The sequence below is a fragment of the Coloeus monedula genome (genome assembly GCF_965178545.1).
Source record: "Coloeus monedula genome assembly, chromosome: 21".
Taxonomy (NCBI): domain Eukaryota; kingdom Metazoa; phylum Chordata; class Aves; order Passeriformes; family Corvidae; genus Coloeus; species Coloeus monedula.
This window is the reverse complement of record NC_138801.1, coordinates 3,159,024-3,183,540: the sequence shown is the minus strand read 5'-3', so window position 1 is coordinate 3,183,540 and position 24,517 is coordinate 3,159,024. Positions and strand designations below refer to the sequence as shown.

Below are 24,517 nucleotides of genomic sequence, written 5' to 3'. Positions count from 1 at the left end.
CAGAAAGAATTTGGCCGCCTTTGCTATTTCAAAACACTGGAGCATGGATGGCTTTTGCCAGAAAGTAAACAGGACCAAATGGTGCCTTGTCCCTCTCCATGCAGCTCCTCTTGAGCAGGGAAATTCGGATTTTCTGCACTCTTTAGCTGTTTAGGTTTGTTTTTTTTAATTTTTGATGGGAGCTGCAGGAGAAGGGAAATAAAACCCAAGCACAAAGTTGGATTCTGCTGGATTTTTTATTCCTTCCCGTTCCAACCCGGCTGTCCTTCAATCCTTGCTCTGTGCTGACACTTGCTGGAGGCGGCAGGGCAGGGCAGGGGCAGGAGGGATGGAGAGGAGGGATGCAGCGATCCCAAATACCCCAGCTGTGGGACCATCAGGCTGCTGGCACCTCCTCAGAGCCCTCTGTCCTTTTGGGGGGACCCTGGTGCTCACCTTTGGGAGGGTTTGCTCAGCACCTCTGAAGCGCAGCAGGATTTTGGGCTGGTTTTGGGATATTGGCTTCACTTGTAGGTGGTGTCTGAAGTGGAAGCCTTGCCCTGTTTTCCCCTGGGACAATCCCAAATCCATGGTTGGCATGCCCCCCCTCAATGGGATCACCCCGCTGGTGCTGGCCCTAAAACCCTCCCTCGTTTCCATCGCTCCCATTGATGAACATCCATGGAAGCACTGGAGGTTTCTTGCCAAGGAGAATCTCCAAATGTCCCCAAGGCCAGATCTCAACATAAACTAGCAGATAAATATGGGAAGAAGCCAAGGATGTTTGCATCCCAAATGGGCCAGTTATCCCAGACATTTCCCCGTGGGAAGGAGAGTCCTGGGAAGCAGAGCCTTGGTGCTGTGTGTGCTCACACCAGCACCCCACAAACCTCTTGGGTGGGCTGGGACTCTCTGCACCCTGATTAGTTTCTATTTTAGAAACTGTTACACCAAAATGTGCCATCATTGGTCCCAAAAAGGATGGATTTTGGGGTGTCCATGTGCTGGGACCTCAGCAAGGTTGGATTTTGGGGTGTCCACGTGCTGGGTCCTAAGCAAGGATGGATTTTGGGGTGTCCATGTGCTGGGTCCTAAGCAAGGATGGATTTTGGGGTGTCCACGTGCTGGGTCCTAAGCAAGGATGGATTTTGGGGTGTCCACGTGCTGGGTCCTAAGCAAGGATGGATTTTGGGGTGTCCACGTGCTGGGTCCTAAGCAAGGATGGATTTTGGGGTGTCCATGTGCTGGGTCCTAAGCAAGGATGGATTTTGGGGTGTCCATGTGCTGGGTCCTAAGCAAGGATGGATTTTGGGGTGTCTATGTGCTGGGACCTCAGCAAGGTTGGATTTTGGGGTGTCCACGTGCTGTGATCTCTGGGGTTTCCCTGCAGGTTGGAGGATAGACGTGTGGAATTCACCCCTAATTCCCACCCAGTGAAGTGTTTCCATGGCTGAACCTGAAATGGGCACAGGGTGAAGCCCACGACCTAAATTCCTCCCTGGTGAGGAACTGCAGAGGCTTTCCTGGGGTGGCAGCAGCAAATTTCCCCTCACACATCCGACTGCAGTGGGAGCCAGATCTGCAGTGGGATTTTAAACACCGTGGACACCAGGAAAGGCAGAAAATAGAGCTGGCCTCACATTTGTGGTGTAGAAACCCTGATGGAAGCAGGGGTGGATCACGGCAGGGTGGTTTTGGTTATTTTTTGCTGCTCTGGGCTTAGGGAGTGTGGCTTTTGGGGCAGGAATGCCTGGATTTTCCTGCAGACATTTCCAATTCCTTCAGCTCAGTTGGAGTGGGGTCAGCTGAGGCTTTTGGCACTGAAGCCTGAGAATAGTTTAGGGTGGCCCCAAAGCAGCCCCTGCGTGGCTTCTCCCACAGGAGGCAACTGCTCATCCACAGATTTTTATGGGATTTTTTTTTGCTACAGGTGAGCTGGGAATTGCTGACTCAACTGGTGCTGCTTTATCTCCCGATCCAGAGATAAAAGGGACAGAGTTCCCTGTGGAACTCTTCCCAAAATATCACCCTGATGCCTTCTGGAAAGCATTTTCCAGGTGGATTGGGAGGTTTCTTTCCTGCCTTTTACACACTCATGAGGGAAAAAAAACCCCAAACTTCAATTTTCCTGCGTGCATGACAGATCTGATCTAAAGTGATGACAAAATATTTAGATTGAAGAGGCTGGAGTAACAATATTCCAGCATTTTTCCCACACAGTGATTTCCTACGTTCACAGAAGAAATCACAACGTGCAGTCTGCTGGAAAAAATCGTTTAAAAACCACCTTGCAATTTGATTGCTAACTTCTTGTTAAGCTGTTCAGGGTTAGGAACAGCTTTTTCCTGAAGCTCCAGCACCATCAAGGCTGGACACGCTCCAGGATTTTGTCCCTGGCTCTGAGCAAAGGGACAAGGTTGTGGCAGGGAAGGTGACCCTGTGCTGGGGCTGATGCTGAGGGTCAGGGCTGTTCTGCTGAGCCCTGTGTGATTTAAATACACATTATTTGGCTTTTCCATGATCCTCTGCACCTCTGGGAGAAGTCACCCAGAGGGAGTGGAAACCCTCCAGCTCTGGAATATCTCAGTGCAGCAGCAAGAGCTGGAATATTTAAGAACACATCAAGCACTGGGCTTTTCTCTGTGGGCAAAATGACTTTGAGGATGTGCCTAATTGCTTTTTTCCCTTCCTCTTGCTCAGGGAATGCTGGTGGAAGGTCCCCCTGGTCCTGAAGGCCCAGCAGTAAGTGGCATTTTCCCCCTGCTTTGGGTGTGGGATGCTGTCCCCGGGCTCCCTTGCTCCCATCTGCCACACGTGTGCACAGAGAGAGCTTTGGGGTGGATTTTGTGGTGCAAAAATAAACAGAGAGCTCCAAATCTTCTCCTGCTCGTTGTAGAAAACTGCTACAAATAACAACACATTTCTGTGGCTTAGTTTCTTCTCTGTTTTTCTCTCTGCCAGGGCCTTCCAGGACCTCCAGGACCAACTGGACCCGTGGGCTTAATGGGTGATCCAGGGGAGAGGGTGAGTGTCCGTGGTTTTCTCCTCTCTGCTGGAGTTTTGGGTGGGTTTGTGTGGGCAAAGCGGGGCTGTGGGGTATCCCTGGAGCCTTAAATCCTGTAGGAGCAATTCCCAAAGGAGTTCATGGTGGGGTACAGGGCAGAGCTTTGCATCCAAGGAAAAAACGGTTTGGGAAACAGATGCATTTATTAAACCTTTTCCCAAGATAAACCAGTATTAAGGCTGCAAACCCCCTGCTCTGCCTGTGCCCTTTGGCTGCTCCTGCCGGTGTGGAACTGGGAAAACAGGAGGAGCAAACACACCAAGAATCACCAGCACAGGGAAAGGGAGCTCAGCTGGGATTCTGCACCCTCATTCCAGCTGCTCTTGTGAGTCCTGGCAGGGGGTTTGGCTTTGCTTGGGCCCAGGATGGCCCTGGGGTCACGCCAGGGTCTGTCCCTGTGGCCTTTCCGTGTCCCAGGCTGCTCCCAGTGGGAAAGGAGCTCTTGTGCAGCACTTCACCTTCTCCATAGGTGGGTTATTGGTCTGTCCCAGCGAGCAGCAGGCACTGATTTACATTCTTTGGCAATGCCATAACTCAGCTGTGGATGTTGCTGTGAATCAGTTTTGTCCCTGGCAGCCCCTGCTTTGTGCGCTGCTGCTGCAGAGCCTCCAGCTTCAGGATGTCTCCTCAAAGGCAGCTGCTCCCAAGGGCTTTTTGGGGACTGTGACCCCAAATCCCACACTTCAGCACTGCACTTCTGTCAGTCATGTACCTGGGATCAGCGGTGATCTGTGTTTTGGGAGCTGCTGAGCTCGAGCCTCAGGTCAGTAAGTGCAGGAGCAGCATTCCAGCAGCAATCCATGTCCTTGGAAATGCCAAAAATGAAACCCCACTGTCCTCATTCCCTGAGCTGAGTGTCTGAAATGACCCTGGGACTGCTGCTTTTGTTCACCCCCTGTTCCAGCCCGTTCCCCCCCCCGGCAGAGGCAGCCAGGTGAGCAGGGGCCTGGGTGGGTGGGGAGCAGGCTGCCCACTGCTCCCAATCCTTCTCCAGCAGCAATTTTGGCCTGACATCTCATGGAAAACTCACCCTAGCACAGACAAGGCCCTGGCTTTGCACAGAACCCGAGCTGGGCTCAGCCTGGGGCTCAGACCAGAGGGGTGCCCAGTGCCCTTGAGCCACGTTGGTTTTTGGGGGATGGAGCAGCAGAGTTGGGCAGAGCTGGCAGGGTCAGAGCAGGGCTGCAGGAGGGTGAAGCTGGCCCAGGGCAGTCATCTCACATGAGCAAATCCATGGATTTCAGCCTGACTGTGGAGCAAAACAAGAGGAGTTTGGAGCTTGGTTGATGCCTGGGTGCATCTTGGTGTGGAGGGCAGTCGGGCCTGTGTCCAGAACAGCCTCTGGAGCACTCCTGGTCCATCTGGGAATGGGGCTTCCAGCAGCCCCAGTGCCAGGCTCCACCCAAAAGAGCCAAACAATGTGCCTACAGGTGTGTTCCTGCAGGCAGGCTTGGTTTGGGGTGTGTTTTCCCTGGAAAGCACAGGAGGGAGGGAGCAGCAGTGTCACAGATCCCGGGAGATGCTCCAGAACACACAACATCCCACTGCTGTCACTGCTGTCACCCAGCAAATGCTAAAGGAAGGAGCTCTTATCAGCAAACACTTCCCTAATCTGATCCCCGAGGTGCTGAGCAGTTTTCCTGGCAGATAAGGCAGCTCCCTGCCGTGGCAGGCTGTTGATCCTTCATGGGTCCAGAAGGGGAACCACATCCTGTCTGCGTTCTGGGTGCCCAGAAGAATAAGCTGGGGTGACCAGACACAGACTCTGGGGGTTTGTAGGGCTTCCCACTCTCCTGGCAGATATTTTGGCTTGGACAAGGTGGGAAAAAAGGCAATGGCCAAGTCCAGATGGGAAGGTCTGTCTGGCTAAGGGGTGTGGTGCTGCTCTGATGTGCGTTCACACCGCTGGTTGCTGTTGGAAATGCAGCTCAGTGTTTGTGGCCTTGGTTATAATTTTTTTTAATTGAGTAACCTAAGACCCAGAAAGAGTAGAGGGGAGAATTCACTCCACTGAAGGAGACCAGAACAGGATCTCTGTGCTCCCAAGGATCTCCCCTTGGCCTTGTTTTAGTGCTGCAGTGGTACCAGAGCTTTGCTGTGGCTTTCTCTGCAGTGGCCATGTCCGTGTCCCCTTTTCCTTCTGATGTACCCACATTGCTAAATATGACCCCTGAGAGAGAGAAAATCACTGCTGGCCTGCACTGGGAGGTGTCTCCCGAGGTTTTAAGGTGCATTTGAGGAGATTCCTGAGGTGTTGGGGCACTCCTGTGCTAATGTCCCCAACCTGTGCGCTGCATTTTTTTTAGGTAAGGTTCTCTGTTGCCTCTTTGGTCCCTGTGGCTGCTGCACTCGCACCTTTCCCCTGGAGCAGTGCTGGGAAGACCCTCCCCTCGTTTGCTGTGGGCTTTGATGGAGCAGTAATAGCATTTCTCGTGGCTGTGACATGATTGAGGACGAGGGGCCCTGCCTGCGCTCCATCGATCGCTGCCTGCCAGCTCGGAAAGTCAATCCAGGCTCAGCCCGTGGCTGGCAGCCAGGGCCACTGCTCCTGGGCCAGGCTTAACCCTTGTGGCACTGCGCTCCTGCCCCAGCACAAGGAGCTCTGCAGCCTCAGAATGTCAGAATTCACAGAGGGTGGGTGAGCTGGGCGTGGTTTGCAGCTCTTAGTGGTCCAGGATGAGCCGAAAGAGCCCCGTGGCTTCATCCCTTTCTTGGAAGCCTCCATCCTTCATGCGCCCTACGTGATGCCCAGCTCTCCCATCCCCTGCTGCATTCCTGGCAGGCTGGATGCTGACCCTGGAGACAAGGGACTCTCTTCCTGTCATTTGTCCAGGCAGATGCAGATATTTGCTGGCCAAGCTCCTCTGGAACAGCCCTGCAAAGCCAAGGAGAAGCAGCAGACACTCTGTCCCCGATGCTGCTGCTCCACACCCTCCAATGAAGGGAATCATTTGCATTCTAGCACAGGCTGCACATCCGGCTTTTGCCAGTGTCCAGAACAGAGTGTAACACAGCACATTGTGCAGAGATAAGTGATGAACTCGCAGAGCCAGGAGCTGCAACTGTATTAAAACACTCCTTTTCAATTAGAGCAGCTCCTCTTCTAATTTGTTTATTATTAACCCTGAGTGCAGCTCATGAATTTACATGACCCTTCCCTGTGTACAGTGGGGAATGTTCCCTCTGCCTGCCTCTGGTAGAGAGACTTTTTTATCTGCAATCAGGCAGGTGCAGTGAATTAATAGCCCAACAATGGTCAGCTCTGTTAACACTGGCCAACGCTCGTTTAGCTCTGGTTTATTCATTCTAAAAAGGAAAGAGCTTTATTTATTGAAAGCTTCTTCCTTTATCCCAGCGATTTCACGAGGCACAGAGGAGTTTGTGTCGGCGGCAGAGCTGAGGAGCAGCCTGGCTGTGGGAGGTTCCAGAGGGCTCAGCCGGGGGAAGGATGCTTTGGGATGACTTAGGCAGCTTTCCTGGAGCAGTGGGAAGAAGGAAATATGGCACTGAGGAGAGTAGAGAGCTGTTCCATGGGGGCTCCAGACTGGGAGGAAGGAAGTGGGAAATGTGTTGTTTTGAAGATGAGCTGCAGCATTAGAGCAAACTGCAGCTCCCTCACCCACCCGACTGTTTGTTTGGAAATTCGGGGTGTCTGGGTGCTCTGGGGGGGTCAGCTTGGGGGAAGGCTGATCCCAAAACAATATCTTCACCTTCCAAGACCATACAGTCATTGAATCCCAAAGGACTTACTCCCCTGAGGACAATTTTGCACCTCAGGAGTGCAGCAGGATCCCTAAAAATCCTTATTTGGCTTCTGAATATTTCCAGGGTGCTGTTTCCCCCAAGTGCTTCCTCAGTTAGGAGATCCCCAAAACTGCAAGGAACATCTCCTATTGTATCATTTTCTGGGCTGAAAAATAATCAGGGGGAGAGAGACAAGTGGTGAATTTCAAGGCTCAGCACCGTGGGCTGCCGGTCCCACTCTCACTGCCTGCGACTGGAGGAGCCCCCACACAAACACCCCCAGCTTCCAGTTTAACCATTCCATGGAAATATTGCCCCAGGGTTTGCTCTGAGCCTGGCATTTTAGAGCACTGCACCAAATGCAAGCTGAAGGCCCCGTCCCTGGCTGCTGTGTATCAGCAAATCCCCATTTCCATGACGAGGGCCACGCAGATTTACACCCAGACCCTGGCAGGCTGCATTTCTTCCAGGCATTCGTGAATTTCAATTTCCAAAGTGCTTTATGGGTTTGATTTTCCTCCGTTCCATTGCACCCCTCCGGCTGGTCCATTCCACCAGGAGAAGGCCTCCCACACCCAGCCTGAAACAAAAAGAGGCATTTATGGATAAAAGCACTGCATCAACACTTGTCAGGAGAGATAAACAAGCTCAGCCCTGCTCCTTCACAGGCAGGGCTGCAGTTAAAGGAGGAGAGGGAGAGAAAAGAAACTTTATCATATAAAACAAGCCTGGCCTAAATGATTTGTGGCATTTCTGCTCCAACAGATGGGTCTGGGATGGGGTCTTGGTGGGGTCAGGGACTCCGGAGTGGGCCTGCCTGGAGAAATGGATGTGCTGGAGTGTTCTGCAGTCCCCCCTGGGCGCTGCTGGGATTTTTCCCGGTGCTTTTCTGCTGATCCATCCCTGGCTGCTGCAGTGTTGTCATTCCAGGCTGGTCACGGTGCAGAGCTGGGCTCGGGCTCTGCTCTGTGCTTGTGGGGCTGGGGACAGGGACAGGGACAGGGACACCCCAGCCCTGGCCAGCCTGGGGCAGGGGCAGCTGCTCACCCCACCAGGGTTGGGCTCTAATTTAGTGCTGGAAACTTCAGTGTGAATGGTTCCTTTCTAGGAGGAGGGAATGAGGGAATTGTGAAGTTGGACATGGAAGAAGAGGGAGCAGAGAGGGCTGGGGTGGAGAGATCTTGCTGGAAGAGTGTGGGGCGAGGACAATGCACCAAATCTTTGAGTTGTTTTGTTAAAATATTCTGATTTTTAGGCACTTTGTTACCTATTTTTCTTTCCCTCTCCCTTTCCCACCTTTATCCACCTCCCTTGTGGGGTGACCTTTCGACTTCCTGGCTTTTTGGTGTCCCCGTGTCTGAGACTTGTGGCAGGGTTTTATCTTTACCTTTTTCTGGAGTCTGAACAGGTCCCAGGCAGGTTGAGGAGAGCGAGAACTACAAAAATGTTCATTGCTTGCCCTTCCAAGAGCAGTGGTTCTTTACAAATTGATTTATTATTGGTGTGTCCTAAATAAAGGAGTATCCAAGCCCTCATTCTTGAGCTGTTGGCCACAAATCGAGCACTGGGGCTTTTTTTGGCCTTCCTGGGATGTGGTCAAGTCCCCATTGCCTTAAACTGCTGTGCACATTGCAATTAGACACATTGATGTCACCCTCATTTGCATACGGGATCACTGCAAGGATGTTTAAATCCGGGTTAAGCTCATATTTTGCCAAGTGCCCAGATAATCTGTGGGCTGCCTCGGGAAAATTGGCCATATTTGATTATTTATGGCTTCATCAATAGATCTTTTACTGCCCACTCATTGCTTTAGTTCCAGTTCAAGAGACTCCACTGCTGTTAATCAGCACAGCTCCATGGAGATCCACGGATTTGGGCTGATTTACAGCCCCTGACAGGATCACTCCTTTGGAGATGGAAGGAGCCTCAAAGGACTAAAATACAAAAAAAAAGGCAGAAGAGAGAAAAATTAAATGACCCAGCGGATTGAAGGTGTGTGGGAATGAATTTATCCTCCTCCACTTCTCTCTCGCTGACCCTGAGTTACGAAGTTTCATCTATTTTGGGGTTTTTTAATAGGTTTTAACAGTGCCAACTAAACGTTGATTCTGTTAACTTGGAGCGTTGCAGGGGCTCGGATTGCTCACTCCAAAATTGCACGTGGCAGACCCTGGAAATAGTGGGGGCAGGATGGAAGAGGAGGGAAAGAAAATTAAGCAAATTGAAGAAAATGAAGAAAATTTAAGAAAAATTGGGATGCCCACAAGCTCAATCCCTGTCTGTCACGAAAATATCGTGACATAACCACGGCTGCTCCTGTATGGATACAACCAAAATGATATTTTAGAAGTTCATTTTAATTTCTTCTTCTCCTTGCAGGGCCCACCTGGGCGCCCAGGTCTCCCAGGAGCAGATGGATTGCCAGGACCACCAGGGACAATGCTTATGTTGCCTGTGAGTACAAACAGAACTAAAAAACCCACTAAAATGAGTCGGATTTCTTGGTTTTGCTGCTGTTTCCTGCCAGTTCTTGCAGAAGTCTCCCATCTCCTTTACCCCGAGGACACGTTTTCCTTGAGATAAAAGATGGGTCTGGATGGTTCCTGTTGTAAATCGACTTTTTGCAAAGCACTGGAGCTCCTTCGCTGGTCAAAAGCACAGACATGCAGGTTAAAACATCCAGAAGTGATGGGTAATGATAAAAATCAAGGAATATCCTGAGGTGGAAGGGACCCACAGGGATTATTGAGTCCAATTCCTGGCACTGCACAGAACAACCCCAAAAATCCCACCCTCAGAGCCTTGTCCAGACATTTCTTGAACTCTGAAAAAGCTGAAGTGTTTCTGACTGGATAGAGAGAGATAAAACCATGAAGAAACAACTGAAGACACCTCCAAGAGCCAAATTTCCAGGCAGAACCCTCTGTCCTACACTGAGGAACCTCTAACAGCTCTTCAAAGTGCCAAAATATCAATCACCTGAACTAATCCTCCTCTTTTAATGACCAGCGGTTATTCTGTGTTGTTCTCCTCCTCCTACACGAAGCCAGCAAGTCCCAAATCAGCCTTGTTGGTCCTGAGACACTAAAAAAAATGTCTTTTTTGGGTGTGAGGCAGCCCTGTGGGAACCAACAGCTGGAAGGAAGCACTTGGGTACCAAAGGGAAGGAGTTTTTAGGGAAAAACCTCAGCACATTGTCCAGGCTCCAAAGGGTGAGCCTGGGGAGGTTCCTGGCAGGGATCCTGGGCAGGCCGGGCCGGCAGCTCCACGTGGAGCTTTGCTGGCCACCACACCACAGTTGTTGGCCCCTCCAGGAGCTAGCCATGGGCCTGGAAATTGCATTTCTTCAAATCTCCCTGCCAGGCTCGTGTGGTCACACACCTAAAGCCAGCTGAGGTGGAACAGAGGTGACAGAGCCGTCCGAGGAGGTTCTGCCACCAGGAGCGTCCCTCTTGCAAAACCTCCTGGCGAAGGCAGGAGCAGCCCAAGGAGGGTGGGGCTTTTGAGGGTGGAAGAAGCAGAAGGAAATACTAAACTCCTTCTATTTCAAGTTTGTGGATGTAAAATATGCACATTTGGGGGTTTTGTTGAATGCTGAAGGTTCCTGGTTTGAACAGCAGCCCAAACTCTGGTGTTTGGACAAACTGCCATGCTCGAGCAGCTCAGCCTTTGTCCAGAGCTGCACAGATAACCCGAGGCAACCCCATCTCCCCAGAGCCCCCTGGCCGCCAGGGCATGCCAGCCCTGGGAGAACAGGGAATGCCAGCCCTGGGAGAACAGGGAATGCCAGCCCTGGGAGAGCCCCGTGCTGGTGCTGAATGTGGTGTGTGAGGTCCCCGGGCCCACAATCCCCCTCATTGTGTGCCACCCCGAGCTGGCAGCGCTCGCCGTGCGTGGGAAGCCCTCGCTTGGTGGCCCTGAGCTGGGTGACCCGAGGGCACTGGGGTTAATGGGGTGGGCTGGGGGCACTGGGATGGATTTGGGGCAGTCATGCTGAACAGAGCTGGAGGGACAGCAACCCCTGACCTGCTTTGTCCATCTTTTCCCACCAGTTCCGCTTCAGTGGAGGAGGAGATGCTGGCTCCAAAGGACCTCTGGTGTCAGCCCAGGAGGCACAAGCCCAGGCCATCCTGCAGCAGGCCAGGGTGAGTGGTGGCAGCTGGGAATGCCTGGCATGGCTCTCAGCAGGTCCCTCCTGAAGCAGAATAAACCTGTCACATCTCTGCATACTTGTCCCCAGTGCTGGTGGTGGAACCTCTCAGCCCCCATGGGATTGCTGGGGGGGATGGCACCTACATGATTTGGGGTTTTATTAATGACCAGCAAGGCTCCAGCTGATGGAAAGTTGGTTTTAGTTTCCTGCAGACCTCTCTGGCTGGTTCCCGTGGCCACACAGACCCACTGCCTTCAGTATATTTGTATTTTCAGGGTCTCTGTGAACAGCTGGGATTGTGTTCAAAGCATTTTCTTTCTTTTGTATGGTTTCCCCCCAATAAATCCTAATAATGAAACCTATGTCACAGATGGAGGCTGTTCCCAGCTCTGGGGATCTCACCAGGCAGATTTGTAATTTAATGTATTTATTTGGGAATACATGCTGACTTACCCTGCAACGTTTTTTTCCTCTGATGACCCTCTTGATTGATGTTCAAATCATCCCTGGCTCGCTGGTGGAACAAGATTGACACATTCCCAGTCCAGCTCCTGTTCCCTGCCTGGATGGGCACCTCTGTGGAGAAGGCTTTGCACTCATCTGTTCAAAATAAAACTTAATTTTCAGCCAGTGGAGCTCTGAAATTGTTCTCCCCTCCTTTCCTGAGCACTGACATTTAAAAACAGAGATGCAGGAGGAGCTGGGGGAACCCCACAAATCTTGCCCAAAAGGGACCAAATTCTGCTGCAAACACACCCTCGCCATGAAGGAGAAAATCTCAGCTCTTTTAGGGCAGCAGTTCCCAAAGGGACACAGCTTTGGGGCTGTTTGATTTGGGGACAGTCCCTCAGGTCTGAATCCCACATCTGGCTGCAGCTGGGATGTCTGGATGGAGCTGCTTTGTCACTCAGATTTTAACACAGAAATTTTTTGGCTAAAATAGGCTAAAAACCCAATTTATTTCTCCCCTGGATGGGATAAAATCCATTGGGATCCCCCTGCCGCTGGGTAGCACGTGCCCCTTTTGGGGTTTTAACGAGGTGTTCGCCTTAGCTGGGAATTTTCTGGTTTCCATCCAGCTCCCCTTTTCCAAAGGAGTTGGATTTTTTACAGATTCAGGCAGAGTGCAGGGCCCTGATCCCCTCAGCCACTGCATTTTCCTGTCCATTAACCTTGTGCTGACAATAATATCCTGGATTATGTTCCTGGTGTTACCTTGTCAGTCTTCATTTCCAGCCTGCCCAGAGTTTTCCCATCAGCATTTTATTTTCCTGGGAAATGGGGGGTTTGACCTGATAAACGTTTCATGAGAAGCATCTGCTTTCTCCAGCTCTCTGCTTTTGTTCCTTTTTTTTCCTTCTGCCTGCTGAAAATTGTGATTTAAGACAAAACAACAAACCTCCCTCCCCTCACTCAAAGCCCCTTTTTTAATTTAAATTTTTAGGTTTGGGGATACAAATTGAAAAACCAAATAAATCCTGGGTAACTTTTGGACTGTGGATGAAAAGTTGAATATTTCTAGAAAGGAAAAAAACAATTTTTTTGTGAACTTGCATATTTTGGGCTGAAAACCATGATGCAGAAAGGGAAATAAATGTCATATTTTGTGGGGAACCACAGGATATGACAGGATTGGAAAAAGAGTCTTGCAGCAAGGATAACCTTTTCCTTTTTTGGGTTTGTTTTTCTCATTATCACTGCTGTTAATTGCATTATGAGGTTGATTTATCCCCTTAAAATTCGCCTTTCATTAGGCACCAAACGTCGTTGCAGCCAGCAGTGGTTCAGAGCATCTCCCTTTTAATGGGGTGTTGTAAAAAGATGCCACAGAACCCAGCATTTGTGCAATATTTCTGCCATTCCAAGCGCAATCACTGGGTAGATTTTAATTACCAGAGTACACAGATAATTACAACTCTTTGAAAGTGTTGAATTGTCACGAGGGAACAAATTGTCTGAGGGGTGTTTTAAAGCATGGCCCAGCTCCATTTCCCACCATGGAAATTACGGGGTTGATGCATGGTGAACACGACTCCTTAATTATGGAGCTAAAAGCCCCCTGTGTTCAGCTTGAATTGGAGTTCAGTTTGTTGGATGTTAAATAGTAACCAGGAGGGAAAAAAAGGGGGGAATTCCTCTAAAATTGAACCACCAGGACAATAAACAAAAAAAAATTCTCCTGAACTAAAGTGGGGTCATAAATATTTATGTCCTCTCAGCAGATTCATGGACTGTCCCGGGGCTTTCATACAATAACAGAATGGTTTGGGTTGGGAGGGAACTGAATCCATCTCGTTCCAAGCAATTCCATGGGCAGGGACACCTTCCACTATCCCAGGGTGCTCCAAGCCTTGTCCAGCCTGGCCTTGGACACTTCCAGGGATGGGGCAGCCACAGCTGCTCTGGGCAAGGAGAAGCTTTGTGCCTTTTTGTGGGAGGGGCAGCACCTGGAATTCCCTGGGGACGTGGACATTGCTCCAAGGGTTCATGGGCTCAGGGTGTGGAGAGAACTGTGGCTGGTGGCACAGTGGTGGCTTTGGCCCACTGCAGCCACAAAGAGCCACCAGGTGAGCCATGTTTGTCCTTCTGTTGCAGCTGGCACTGAGGGGACCAGCGGGGCCCATGGGCCTGACGGGGCGGCCAGGCCCAATGGTGAGTGGTGGAACTGGGGGAGGGGACTGAGGATGGAGCTGGGGAGTGCTGGAGTTGGTGTGGATGGAGCTGGGGAGTGCTGGAGTTGGTGTGGATGGAGCTGGGGAATGCTGGAGTTGGTGTGGATGGAGCTGGGGAGTGCTGGAGTTGGTGTGGATGGAGCTGGGGAGTGCTGGAGTTGGTGTGGGTGGAGCTGGGGAGTGCTGGAGTTGGTGTGGATGGAGCTGGGGAGTGCTGGAGTTGGTGTGGGTGGAGCTGGGGAATGCTGGAGTTGGTGTGGGTGGAGCTGGGGAATGCTGGAGTTGGTGTGGATGGAGCTGGGGAATGCTGGAGTGGGGAGGATGGAGGTGGTGAAGATGGAGCCAACCCAGCTGATCCAGCTCCCTATGGGCTCTGGATCCATGAATGGCTCTTCCTTAACGTGGTATCAGTCTTCCCTCTGGCTCCCTTGTGGAAAAATGTCATAAATCCTCTTCTGTGTCCAAAGGGACCCCCAGGCAGTGGAGGACTGAAGGGAGAAGCTGGAGAAATGGGACCTCAGGTGAGTGTGGGGGAGCTGGAGAGATGAAGGGTGGAGCAGCCGGTCCTGCTTGAGAGGCTGTTGGGAAGCAGGGATCCAGTCACCCCGTGCCAGCTGGGAGTAGGAAGGTGTGGGAACACGTGTTTGGCATGGAAATGTCCCTCCAAGTGTCCAAATGGAGGCTCTGGACATGATTGTAAAACTCTGCAGGTCCCTTCCTGCAAAGACATCTGTGGAGGAGTCCTGCAAATAAAAGATAGTTTGAAGTGTGGAGAATTCACTAATGCTCAGGATATTGTTCTTCCAAGCCTTAAATCCTGCATTAAGGGAAAGTTCCCATTTTCTGATGGCGAGGGAGGTGATTTATGGGATGTGTCTCCACCATGTGCTTGCAGGGCAAAAGCTTCCTCGTGGATAAACACCTACAATTCCTGTCCTGACCCTTCCCTGTATGTTTGGAACCACGGGCTCTGCTCCAGGGATTCATTTTGAAGCCCTGAGAGCCCCAGCAGTGCCTGATGTGGGCACTGATCACTGGGTCTGCTCCTGGTCCCTTCAGGTGACAGCATTTCTTCCTCTCTCTTTGATTCCTTGCAGGGTCCACGAGGCATCCAAGGTCCTCCCGGCCCGGCAGGAAAACCAGGCCGCAGGGTGAGTGTCCTGGCAGCTGTGCTGGCAAGGCAGGAGCTACAATTCCTGCTGGAAACTGCTCCTGCTGCCAAACAATTCCTCAGCACTGAGGGCGTTGCACAAGAGCCGGCTGGCGGCCAGGCCAGGCTCGGCCAGGCCCTCTCCGGCCATCTGGGAGGACACAAAGGAGGATGAGAGTTAAAGTCTGGGAGGACACAAAGGAGGATGAGAGTTAAAATCTGGGAGGACACAAATGAGAGTTAAAATCTGGGAGGACACAAACGAGGATGGGAGTTAAAATCTGAAAGTGTAGGGGGAATTCAAGGCTGCGCATCCCACTCTTCTTATCCCAGGGTTTTTTGGCTCTCTGGTGTTGAGGTTGTAGCTGCACAAATGCCTTGAACTGGCTTGGAGTCCCCACTCCTGGCAGTGTGTGAGGAGGATCCAGTCCCCAGAGTGGATCTGGTAGAAATCCTGCTCTGTTTTCATCCCTGATTCTGACTTTTATTTCACACCACCCTCTGGCTGACCATGATTCAACTTGCCAGAGGAAGAAAGGAGCAAGTCTTGTGTGTGACCCACTTCTGACTTCCTTGAAACAGAAACTCTCATTTCAATTTGCAGCCATCACCATTAGCATCTCTTAAAATGTGCTGGGAGATAATTTTTTCCCATAAAAACCACTGACCATGGCCCAGCACCTCATGAAATGAAGTGGCTTCGCTGCCATTTGTCTCCTACCTCTCATTAGCTCCAGGACATTGCTCCAAACTCAGAGCAGGGATTTTTCCCTCACCAAGGGAAGCTGCCTGTGAGCTCTGGCTTAAATAAACCCTTACTCTGACTTAACTAAACTCTGTCTCAGCCCCAGCTGGCCCTGTGGCCCTGCCTTACCCTTCGGATTTGACTTTGCTGCTCTCTGTTGCAGGGACGAGCTGGCAGTGATGGTGCCCGGGGAATGCCAGGCCAGACAGGACCAAAGGTAGTGCCACGTTTTTATGGATTTGGGGAATCTGCCTCTGCTTTGTAGCAGGAATGAGCCGAGGGATCCATGGAGAAGGAGCCCACCTTGCTTGGAGGAGGTTGTGAGGTGGTCCAGAGGTTCCTGTGAAGTCATGGAAGTTAAAAGAGGGAAGTTAAACACACTCCTGGAAGGCAGAATAGCAATCTTTTCTTTTATCTTTTCTTCTCTTTTCTCTCCTTTCCTTTTTTATTTTCTCTTTTCTCTCCTTTTCTTTTTTCTTTTTTCTTTTCTTTTTTCTTTTCTTTTCGCTTTCCTTTCCTCTTTCCCTATTTTCTAATACCCCTTTTTTTAATTGCTGGATGAAATATGCTGCACTTGTAGAACGAATACTTCAGAATCCCAATTACCAGAAACAAACATGAACAAGTGGCTGGAAAGACTCTAGAACAGAACCACCAAAACCCCACCTATTGACAGGGTGAGGAAATGGAGGAGGCGTGGTGAGGAATTTTAATCCCCCTGTAGTTTTTTGTTGGAGACAAGCCCCCTTCATTCCGCTGCGACCTGTTGGAATTACCAAGCAGCAAAGATGCTGCTCCGCTGGAAATGGAATGCAGGGGAAGTTTCCCAGGGAATGGTGCCTTAGAAGGTTTAAGCACTTTGTTATGGGGATACTTAAGGCTGCAATGGATGGGGGGGTTTGATGCAGAGACAGGAGACCACAAATCATTTATCCAGCAAAGTGCTCTAATGAGCCTGTGCCCTCCGAGGAGGGGCTGCCGGGGGAGGAGGAGGGAATTTGCTGTGAGCACAGGCAGGGAGATGCTCTGGGACCTGCCAGAAGGAGAGGGCTGCAGGTGACCCTGGTGCTCGAATCACTGCGAGATAAAGGAGCTGTGAAAAGGAGGAGCTGGTGCTGTTTTAGTGATTCAAAACACATGTGGTTCACTCCTTTCCGGGGAAAAGGGGCTTTTCTGGCTCCTGGGTTTTGCTCCCTGTGCACTGGGAGTCACCCAGGATTTACAAACCCCTCTGTGTCCTCTCTTCTCCAAGGAGTTGTGGTATTTAGGAAGCAGCTCCTTCCTGTCCTAGTTTCATTAAGATACTGTCCAGAATTTATTTCTCTCTCTGTTTCTTTCCTCTGAGGGTTAAAAAGGATGTATGGGATGGTGGGAAAGCTCAGGGGACCTGCTGGCAGGTGTGGGGTTAGCACAGTTTGCTCGTTGCAGTCTGTTATTCCATGGAATTACAACGAAATAAATAATTGGATTAGGAGAACCTGCCCACAAGGGAGATGAAAAAATCACCCATAGAAACTCTGAAATCCACATGGAAAAGCATTGAAAACTGGGGGAAGAGGGAAGAGTTTAACTCCAAATGACTTTGAGGCGGTTTTGGGGTTTTTTTAATCCTTGTTTTACTCTATAACTTTGAGATCATCCCCAGTCTGATGGAAGGTGAAGGCTGAATGTCTGAGGGGGAAAATCGATTCCTCCTTGACACAGAAAGGAAACAAATGGGAAGAGGATTCAAATACGGGTAGAAATGTGTTCTAAACTGGTTTTTCTTCCAGGGTGACCGAGGGTTTGATGGCTTGGCTGGTTTGCCTGGTGAGAAGGGAAACAGGGTGAGTTTTCTCCCCCTTTTTTTCTGGCTGGGATGAAACCTTGGAAGGAGGAGGTGGCTGGGAGGGACTGGGATGGGCACTGCGGTGCCATGAGGAGGGGATGAGTGTCCCTAAGAGCCTGTGGGGTGTCACAGCACCCTCCCAACATCCACATCCCAGGGAGCTGCAAGATCCATCTGGGACTGCTCCAAATGGGAATGGGGAGGAAAAAATTGCCTTAACACAATGCAGCCTTAAAAAACAAGGCAAGAGGCAAAACCTGCTGTTAGATGGTGCAGTTGGGGGTGGAAATTGCCTGAAATTACAGTGGGTTCAATCTCTTTGCTTTATAATTAAGCAGTAGGGGAAAAAAATGGGAGAAGGTGGTTATTTTGGCAGGCTGGATGACCCTCCCCTCCCTGGAGCAGAGAGAGAGACAGCTGTGAGGGCACAGGGACCTCCAGCACAGACAGAAAAACCAAATCCATGCCTCGGTTCATCACGGTTCCCTGATGGTTTCCATTGCCAGAGCGTTTGCACCTTCTCTGAAGCGTTTTCTGCCCTTTTTTTACAGGGTGAGCCAGGCCCCCACGGCCCCCCGGGGGCTCCTGGAGAGGATGGGGAGAGGGTAAGTCTGCCTGTGCATTCAGCAGCCCTCGGAATTCCTAAGGAACCCCTGGAAACAAGAAGCAGATGCAGTGTCAGGCAGAGGCGTGCCAGGAGCTGCCAGCTCACGGCGGCTGCTCCCAGTCCTTGTGCCTTCCCGGGGAGGGAAGCAGGGGAACAAGGAGGTGGGAGTGGAAGTGGAAAGAAGAACTTGGCTTTAAAGATCTGGTCAGGAAAGTCAGGTTTTGTTAAAAGAAAAAAAAAAAATAGCACAAGAAAAACGTTCTTCCTTTTGTTGAGCAAATCATCGCTTCTGATTTTCTGAAATCCAGAGAACTGCAGCGAGATTTGGGGAGAAGAAATTCCCGACAGAGGCAGGAATCAAAGACTAAATTGTTCACTTCTCCTGCAGTCAATAATGCAAGGAGTTTAGCAAAGCCCAGACTAAGTGATTGCAGCTCTGGTTTAAGGGCAGAGGTTGGAAATGCTGAACCCACGGGCGTGTGGTTCGACCCGAGGAGCCAGCGTGGATCTCCCAGGCTCTAATCCCCTTCCACGATGGTTTTTCCCCACCTTGGGCTGTTAGTTTCCCCTGCTAAGCTCAGATAATCACACTTTCCTCACCACAGGCTGGGCAGCATTAATTAGTTTAATTAGTTGTGGCTGTAAAGTGCTTTGAGATAGAGCAGAGCAAAGCCGTGGCTGGAGGGGGAAGGAGGAGAGTCAGAACTTGAATCCCAAAGGGAAAAAGAAACAGTTCCAGGTGTGCAGGGAGGGCAGAACTGGGGAGAAGAGCATGGATTTATCACCAGAGGAGGAAGGTTTGCAAGGGTTGATTTCCTAAGAGGGAGCCTCAGGTTTGGGGTGATTAAAAAGCAACTCAGGGGAAGCACCAGTTGATGGTTTTGGGGTATCCAGCAGGATATGGGAGAGGAGGGATGAAGAATTATCCCTTTGCTGCCTGAGGTTTATCTGAGGAGCTCTATTTGGCTAAATCCCATTCCCACCCTGCCTTGATGTTCGGTTTGGTGTTAAATCTTCTGCTTGTTGTCTCACCTGCCCTGAGTTGTGTCCACAAGCCCTTGTCTGGTGGCAAAATCCATCTTCCTAAACATCAGCAGGAATTCTGAAGTATTTTTAGGGCCTTTCTAGTCCCTGGTAAACTCAGATTTAGTCCCCAGGTTTCCAGGGTGTTCCTTGGGCATGGAAACCCTGTCAGTCCTCCAGGGAAGCTGCTTTTCTGTGTGAATACTATTAAATAGGGCAAAACCCCTGTGAGGTGACTGAACTAAAACTGGGGTTTTTTTCTGTCTCTCGCTGCTTCTCCCCGTGCCTCTGCTGCTGCCCAGGGAGATGATGGAGAAGTTGGACCCAGAGGTCTGCCTGGAGAACCTGTGAGTATCCCTTTCCTTTGGCTTCTCCTCTGGGGCATGGATTTGGTATGGAAAAGGTGTTTTTAGGGTCTCGTGGGGCAGCTTTCCCTGAGATTGTGCAGGGATTGAAGTCATCGTGAAGCTCCACATGAACAATTTGAGTGTCTGTGCTGTAACAACTCTGCTTTGCTTATTTTCACTAAGACACCTCCCACAAATGGGAGGGGGGGCTTGTTCACTTCTTTGATTTTTGTGAGTTTGGGGGATTTTCAATGAAAAAAATTCTGACTGATTGTTTGCTCAGAAAAATCCTAACTCTAAATGTAAAGCTTGGCTTAGATTAATCTCATGCTTTGCCTGCCTGTATCCCTCTCCCTGGTTTGGGGTTGAGGTAATCAGGCTGGGTAGAAATTAGGTGTGGTCAATGGATAGAAAATACAGTTTCTGTGAGTGTTCATAGCAAATTCCAGTGAGAAAAGAGATTTATCTCGGGGCAGTGGCAGCTTCACCACCCAGCTCCCACACACTTTGTCCTGTGCAGTGTCAGTGACTCCTTTTAAACCTCAGGATGAAATCCTGGAAGGATTGAACTCAAGGAAACTTTTACATCTGACTTCAGTGGGGTCCATATTCTGCTCCCAGTGCACAAAACTTCCTAAATCTGCACTTTGTCAGTGTTTGGACCCCACGTGCTGTGGAGCAGCTGCAGCAGGAGCTGGGAATTCCTGGTGTCAGTAAGGATGGAGGAGATCTTAGTGGTGTTGGACAAATTCTTCAGATCAACCCAAAGGAATGCTTTCAAGGAGAATCCCACTGGAAAAAAACAAACAAACAAACAAATAGTTGGGTTGTCAGTTAAATACTCTGAAAAAGCATTTTTCCCCCCAATACTGAGTATTTTTTTTATTGGCAAACTCTGCTTGTGACTGGCTGTGGATTTCTGTGTGTGGTACAGTTGCTGGCTGCTCATTTCACCCCGAATGCATTTCCCTTGTTATGAAAAGAACATTATCTGTCATTTCCTTTCAAAATGTCTGATTTGGCTGTGCTAAGGCCCAGCGTGGTGGCCCGAGAGTAATTGATGGAAATTGTTGGACACAGTTCATGGGAGACAGGGAAGGGTTGGCATTTACAGACTCACTGGAACTAAATTATAGACAAGATGTCTGATTAACTTCTGGGAAAGATTAATCAACTCAGCTATCTCCTTAGCACATGTCCAAGCAATAACTTATGGCTTATTAACTTCCTAAAAGCGTTTATGTGCTCAGGTAACAGAGCAACAAAAGAGGAGCTCAAATGAGGATAACACACACAGGGAAGTTGGTTTTTATTTCAGCAGCAGGAGTCAAAATCTCTGGGCTGGCCAGGATAAAGGATTCAGCTGCATTACAGGGAATTTTGCTGTGAATATACACACCCTAAAGCTGGGGGTTTGTCTTCTCTGCCCTCAGCCACAAAAGGGTCACTCCAAATGTGGCTGAAACCAGTGGTGAGGCTTCAGAATGGGTTTCCCTCCATCCTGCTCCACGTTCCTTCCAGTTGCCCTCACCAGCGGAGTTTCTGCTCTGGGATTCATGCAGGGCTTTATCTCAGGAGGTCTCCAGTGACTGGGAGAGACCTTTGGATTCATCCAGTTTTTGCTAGAAACGGCAGATTTTTTTGCAGCATCAAAATCCCCACGACCTCCAAGATGAGACATTTCGTTAATGTCTCAATTTCACCCTGTAACATTTCATTTTAATTCCTCAGCCTTCTCTGCATCGTAAAAAGGGGGCTGTGCAATATTTGGGCAGACAGATAAAAGTGCCCATCAATCAAGAACGATTCTCCTCCATGGCAGGGAAGGAGCTCCATCCATACAAATTCCCTGTGTTCCCCTCATTTCAGGAAGGGCCTGGGATTAAAAGCCGAGCTCTCAGGGAGTGCTCACAGATCCCACCCCTTTCCTTCCACTCCAAACCCCGCTGAAGGTTCCAGGCACAGGAGGGGCTGGGATGGCATTTGCAAAAATTCCCACTGCAGGAATACAAATCCTCCTGCTGTGTTTTCCTTACTCGATGTGGTGCTCCAATCCCACCAATTTTCCTGAAGACAATGCCAGGTTAAATTCTAGGAATGGAAGGAAAACACCAGGAGAGCAGAAGTCCTGACCTGTTAATGCTGGATGACCAAATGCCCTTAAAAATGTACATTTACGCTGCAGGCTGGAAACCTTTCCCAGCCTTGCTGAGTTGTGTGGATTGTCCATGACAAAAGCTCAGTCTGGAGAGATTTTTGGGATGATCCATTGGTGTTATCAGGTCATCCTTCATAACTTTCCCTGCTGGAATGACTTGGCTGCAAAGAGTTTTGCATCCTTGTGTGGGAATAATCCAGGAATAGGATTAAATTTATAAAGAAAAGTTGGTTCCAGGGGAATTTGTTCCAATCCAAGGCATAAATGGCTGTGCCCATATTATTTAGCTTTATAACACAAGAATCTGTGCCCAGGGGATTTCTCTCCCAGTGTGTAACTCAGGGGAGCTGCTGCAGCACCAGCAAGGTCCTTCCCAGCCCTGCTGTGTCCGTGTCCAGCGTGCTGCTCCTCCTGATCAGTGCTGGGAGAACACTGGGAATTCTAACCCCGTTTTTTCCCCCCACAGGGACCCCGAGGACTGCTGGGCCCCAAAGGACCCCCAGGACCCCCGGGGCCACCGGTGAGTTCCCTGCTCCCCTCCCCAGAGCCTCCCAGACCAAAACCCCCTCAGCCATTCCAGCAGATCATCCAGCTGCATAATTTCCCACATGTGGGCAATGAAAAGCAGTGGTATCCCAAACAAAAAATCGTGGCTCAGAGTCTGTCTTCTCCCCCATTTTCAGTGGTGTCACGTCCAGTCACAGCAGCAGCAGATTTGCCCCACCTGAGTAAATATTAATGCCTTGCTCAGGCTGGGAGGGAGGAATGAGAGTTATTAACACAGTGCCTTTGCTATTAACTCCTGCCCAAGGGCTCTGAAGCAGTTCCTTCATATTCCAGACCAGAGCTGAAGCTGGAGCATGTGGGATTTTATTCAGGAGGCCTCATCCCTGGAAGTGCTGATGCAGGGGCTCTCCCTAAGTCACTGCTGCTGGCTGGAATCCCAGACCTTAAAACCCAACCTTAAAGCTAAAGGGGTCAGTGTTTAATGGGGAACATTTTGTGGCCCTTCACCCCTCCTGGGATGTGAAGACACCTTTGCTGTGAGCTCCTGGTGCTGCTGGAATTTAATGAGGAGGAATTGAACTCGGGATTTGCTCCCAAACCGTCTCATCTCCCACAGATGGGATGTTCCACACAGATCCCAGCAGAACCTGGAGAAAAGGAGGCTCAGGGAATTCTTATTCTCTACAAATCCCTGGCAGGAGGGTTGTGGTGAGGAGGGCCAGTCTCTTCTCCCAAGCAACAAGATGAGAGGAAAAAGCCCCAAGTTGTGCCAGGGGGGAAATTTAGGGTGGGTATTAGGAACAATTTCTTCCTGGAAAGAGTTGCCAAGCAGTGCCCAGGGAATGGTGGAGTCACCATCCATGGAAGTGTTCTAACCCCACGTGGATGTGGCACCTGGGGACGTGGTTTGGTGGCAAACATGGTGCTGGGTTAATGCTGGGTTTGGTGATTTTATTTTCCAACCTTAACAATCCCATGATTCTGAAATGGCAGCAGGGGGACATCTCCATGTTCTCCCCTCAGTGAAGGTGCTCAGGGAGTGTTTGACCCCCAGTTTTTTGGCACAAGGCAGCACAGTCCTGTCACTTTTACCTGCCTGCATCCCAAGCCACATGTTTTTCCCTGTTTTCCTTTGTCACTCCGTGCCTGCTTGCTGTGGGATGCAATCCAGCCAGGATTTCCTCAGCCTGGTGCTGATTGTGCCTCCCAGGCAGGTAAAACCAAAGGGGAAAGCACTGAAATGACTTTAAAAAATCCACCTGGATTCATGGAATTGGCTGCTTTACCAAACACCTCTAGGAAATTGTTCCCTTTCCACATGATCCAAGGGGTTTCTTGCTTTTTTTTATTATTTTTATGGCAATTTCCCTGCTTTTGTGGTGTGAAATAATGAGGTATTTTCTCACTGCTGCTGTTTTTTAAATCCTTTCCAAGGGTGTGGCTGGCATGGATGGACAAACAGGTCCCAAAGGGAATGTGGTAAGTTCTCCCTGCAAATTTTTACAGGCAGTTCAGATATTCTATACAGCAACATGTGAAATTCTGCTGGATTAGGTTTGCTAATTGCTTTTTAGCCTGGTCTAGGTTCCTATCAAAGCCTGTGAAAAGCACCAGGAACATCTTCCTGCAGCAAATGGATGTTAATTTATTGTAATTTCTGATGGAATTACACATTATTTCTCCGTGAAAGATGAAACATTTTCGTTGAGTTGCATGCTGGGCTAATGAGTATCAAACCAGAGGCATTTAACTGAGAAGGAGAAAGTTTCTCTGGGTCTTGGATGGAGGGGAGGGGATGGATTCCCTGGAGAAGAAATGCAGAGCCAGGTGGTGTTAGAGCCTTGCTCAGCTCCTGTGGGCTGGAAATGCTTGGATAGGAGTCAGTGTGCCTTGGAGTGACTTCCCCCTTCCTTATCCCATTTGGAAAAGCCATTTCCAGGAGCTCTTGGTTACTGGGAGAAGGTCAGAGAGGGTTCAGGGTGCTGTGGGAGGGTGTGGATCCAGCTCAGGTGTGTCCAGGCAGTGGGAATACAGGGATATGGCTGGGGAATATTCAGGAATTGTGGTTCCAGCTCCATCTCACCTTTCCCACCTTCACCCCTGCCCTTGTCTCCTCACAGGGCCCTCAGGGCGAGCCAGGCCCCCCAGGACAGCAGGGGAACCCAGGGGCTCAGGTAAGAACAAATCTCCTTCTTCACAGGTGGGAAAAAGGGATGGAATTCAGCACCAGCCTCTCTCCCCTGCCAGAAATGGGAGCAGCAATTTGAGAGATTTGCTGGGAACTGGCTCGAGGAGATTTTGCTGCTCCAAAATCTTCCTGAAAACACTCCCAGTGTCGGATCCCCCAGTTCTCACCTGGCTGGGGCAAAGCCAGAGCTGCTCTAGGAATCTCTTTGGCCAAGTCACACCTTGGCTGATGTTTGGCATCCATCCCACTGTCCAGTTGCTCCAGAGCCAGATATCCAGGCCTTTCCCATGGCTCTCAGGGAATCCTGCTCCTCAGAGCATCCCTGTTTCCCTCCTGGGCTGAGCCTGGC

At 50.2% G+C, this 24,517-nt stretch overlaps 1 protein-coding gene across 2 annotated transcripts in view; it reads left to right on the top strand.

The window, feature by feature from the left end:
• Positions 1-24,517, top strand: part of COL5A1 (collagen type V alpha 1 chain) — a gene marked incomplete at both ends in the record, with an annotated part of 130,685 nt that overhangs the window by 65,917 nt on the left and 40,251 nt on the right. For both annotated transcript variants that reach the window (XM_082295263.1, XM_082295262.1), the window contains 14 exons: positions 2,680-2,721; positions 2,941-3,003; positions 9,170-9,244; positions 10,843-10,935; positions 13,539-13,595; positions 14,083-14,136; positions 14,713-14,766; positions 15,674-15,727; positions 17,283-17,336; positions 17,890-17,943; positions 19,271-19,315; positions 21,940-21,993; positions 23,415-23,459; positions 24,101-24,154. In XM_082295263.1, coding sequence (XP_082151389.1) covers positions 2,680-2,721; positions 2,941-3,003; positions 9,170-9,244; positions 10,843-10,935; positions 13,539-13,595; positions 14,083-14,136; positions 14,713-14,766; positions 15,674-15,727; positions 17,283-17,336; positions 17,890-17,943; positions 19,271-19,315; positions 21,940-21,993; positions 23,415-23,459; positions 24,101-24,154 — 798 coding nt within the window. The remainder of the gene's footprint in view (positions 1-2,679; positions 2,722-2,940; positions 3,004-9,169; positions 9,245-10,842; positions 10,936-13,538; positions 13,596-14,082; positions 14,137-14,712; positions 14,767-15,673; positions 15,728-17,282; positions 17,337-17,889; positions 17,944-19,270; positions 19,316-21,939; positions 21,994-23,414; positions 23,460-24,100; positions 24,155-24,517) is intronic.